Source organism: Trichosurus vulpecula, chromosome 7, assembly GCF_011100635.1.
Source record: "Trichosurus vulpecula isolate mTriVul1 chromosome 7, mTriVul1.pri, whole genome shotgun sequence".
Classification (NCBI taxonomy): Eukaryota; Metazoa; Chordata; class Mammalia; order Diprotodontia; family Phalangeridae; genus Trichosurus; species Trichosurus vulpecula.
Genome location: NC_050579.1, coordinates 243,268,183 through 243,270,611, shown reverse-complemented (window position 1 = coordinate 243,270,611; position 2,429 = coordinate 243,268,183). Strand labels below are relative to the sequence as shown.

The window sequence follows — 2,429 nt, the reverse complement described above, 5'->3', positions numbered from 1 at the left end:
TCACTTTATTAAGAAAACTTTTATCCTACTGAGCATGTTCTTGAAGGCTCGTTTTACTTGCTTGTTCCTTAGGGTGTAGATGAATGGGTTCAAAAGCGGAGCAACTGAGGTATTGAGCACAGCTACTCCCTTATTAAAAGTTGCTGTTTCTTTCGTAGAGGGGTTAACAAACATGAAGATGCAGCTGCCATAGGAGAGAGAGACAACAATCATGTGGGAAGAGCAGGTGGAAAAGGCCTTTTTCCTTTTCTGAGCAGAAGGGATTCTCATAATTGTCCCCATGATATATGCATAGGAGATAATTACTAAGACTAATGTAAAGGGAAGAGTCACCACAGCCAAGGCAAACTCAGTCATCTCTATGAAGTGTGTGTCTGCACAGGCCAGCTGGAGCAATATAGTATAGTCACAACAGTAATGGTTGATGATATTGGATGCACAGAATGGCAACATTGCAGTCATGATATGTGGCCCAATAACAACCAAGAAACCAGACAACCAGCAGCTGAGGATGAGTTGGAGGCAAAGTCTCTTGTTCATCAGCATTGTATAATGCAAGGGCTTACAGATGGCCACATAGCGGTCATAGGACATAGCAGTCAAAAGATAAAACTCAGTCGCTCCCAATAAGATGGCAAAAAAGTATTGAGTAAAGCACCTAGCAAAGGAAATGGTCTTGTCCCCAGTTCCCATGTTCACTAGCATTTGGGGGACAAAGACAGTTGTAAAGGAAATTTCCAAGAAGGAGAAGTTCCGGAGGAAGAAATACATGGGAGTCTGGAGCTGGGAATCCAGCAGGGTGAGAATTATGATGGTCAGATTTCCAGTGATACTTAAGAGGTACATTAGTAGCAGAAAAACAAAAAGAATAACTTGGGTCTCAGGGTCATTTGTCAATCCTACAAGGAAGAACTCTGTCACTGTGGTTTGGTTTCCCATCATTGACATCTGCAAAGTTGAGTTGGAAAAAAAGTGAGAGAGAACAGAATAAACTTATGTGTACCAAAGGAATAATGGAAAGACAATGAAGGAAGGGATAGAATAGAGGGAGGGAGAAAGAGAGGATGCTTTTGTTAAGCACAGTCTGTGCCAGGAGCTCTGTTAAGTGCTTTACAGATATTTATCTCTCACAGCAACCGTAAGAGGTAGGTGGTATTATCTCCATTTTGCTGAGGAGGAAACTGAGGCAGAGAGAAGTTAAGTGACTTGCTCAGCATCACATACCTAGTGTCTGATGATGGATTTTAATTCAAGTATTCCTCTTGGTCCACACTCCTCCCTCCTTCTCCCTCTCTCCCAGTGGAGGCAGTCAGAGAATAGAATCCCAGATGACAAATTACTAATGTGTTGACAAGTTATAATTATCTGTACCACCTTTTTCAGTGGAGAAACAAAATAGTGACCTGGTCCCTGCAAGCTTGTACAAGGGACCTAATCACAGGAAAAAATGTTATTAATGAGATGGGAAATGAAATATAAAACGTGACAGGGAATCCACCCCTACATGCAGAGGAGTGTATCCCATCAGTGAATCTGAAATGAAATAACACCACAAGATGAAGAATAAATCATCTCTGTGAGAGGGGAGACATCTAGAAGAGGAACTTGAGAAAGAAAAGTCTCCTGGGGTGGAGCCAATTTTTTGAACTTCTTTGTCTGTTACCACATTGACATGCATTATGTGATTACATGCTAGGACTACATCAAGATATGTGTGAGAAAGGGAAGATCAGTCCCTCTTCCCTTCCAACAATAGTATTGCATAACACTATTAATAATGACAACTACTAAAAATTTAAATCAAAGTAATAGTAAAATAAAGTGCTTTAATGGATAATAAGTGTTTTATATGCATCATATCATTGAGTCTCACAGCAAAACTATAAATAAGCTTTGGTTGATATTCATGTCACCTTTTTATGGATGAAAAAACTTAGTCTCTCAGATGTTCAGTAACTCTCATGATGGCAGAAAATAAATGGGATATAAACTCAGATCATCCTGACCACCAAGGCCAGTTGTCTGTCCACTAAGGAGAAGATTCTGAAAGGTTTTGAACAAAGGGGTGACATAAACAGTCTCTGCATGAGAAAGGATAATGTTGGAGCTCTGGAGAGGTCAGACCTGGAGACTGAGATTTGTCATCATTTCCATAGCTTCCTTCAAATTCAATCCAATTGTACTTTCCTAAGGATTCTCTCAGTTAAGTCAGTCAACATTTGTTAAGCACTTTCTGTGTCAGGTATTGTCCTGAGTACTGAAGATCCAAAAAGAGTCAAAAGAGTGTCTCTGCCCTTAAGGAGGTCACAATCTATTCAGGGATACAAAAAGCAAAAAAAAAATTAACCTACAGAAAGGTAAATAAGAAATAATGAAGTGAGGGAAAGACATTAATTAAGAGGGTTTGGGAAATACTTCCTTCAGAAGAT

General features: G+C 39.8%; 1 protein-coding gene across 1 annotated transcript; it reads right to left on the bottom strand.

Annotated features, from left to right (window-relative positions):
• On the bottom strand, positions 1-948 carry LOC118857862 (olfactory receptor 2AP1-like). Its single transcript, XM_036768350.1, has one exon. The coding sequence runs from the start codon at positions 946-948 to the stop codon at positions 1-3; it is 948 nt and encodes a 315-aa protein (XP_036624245.1).
• Positions 949-2,429: the final 1,481 nt, after the last annotated feature.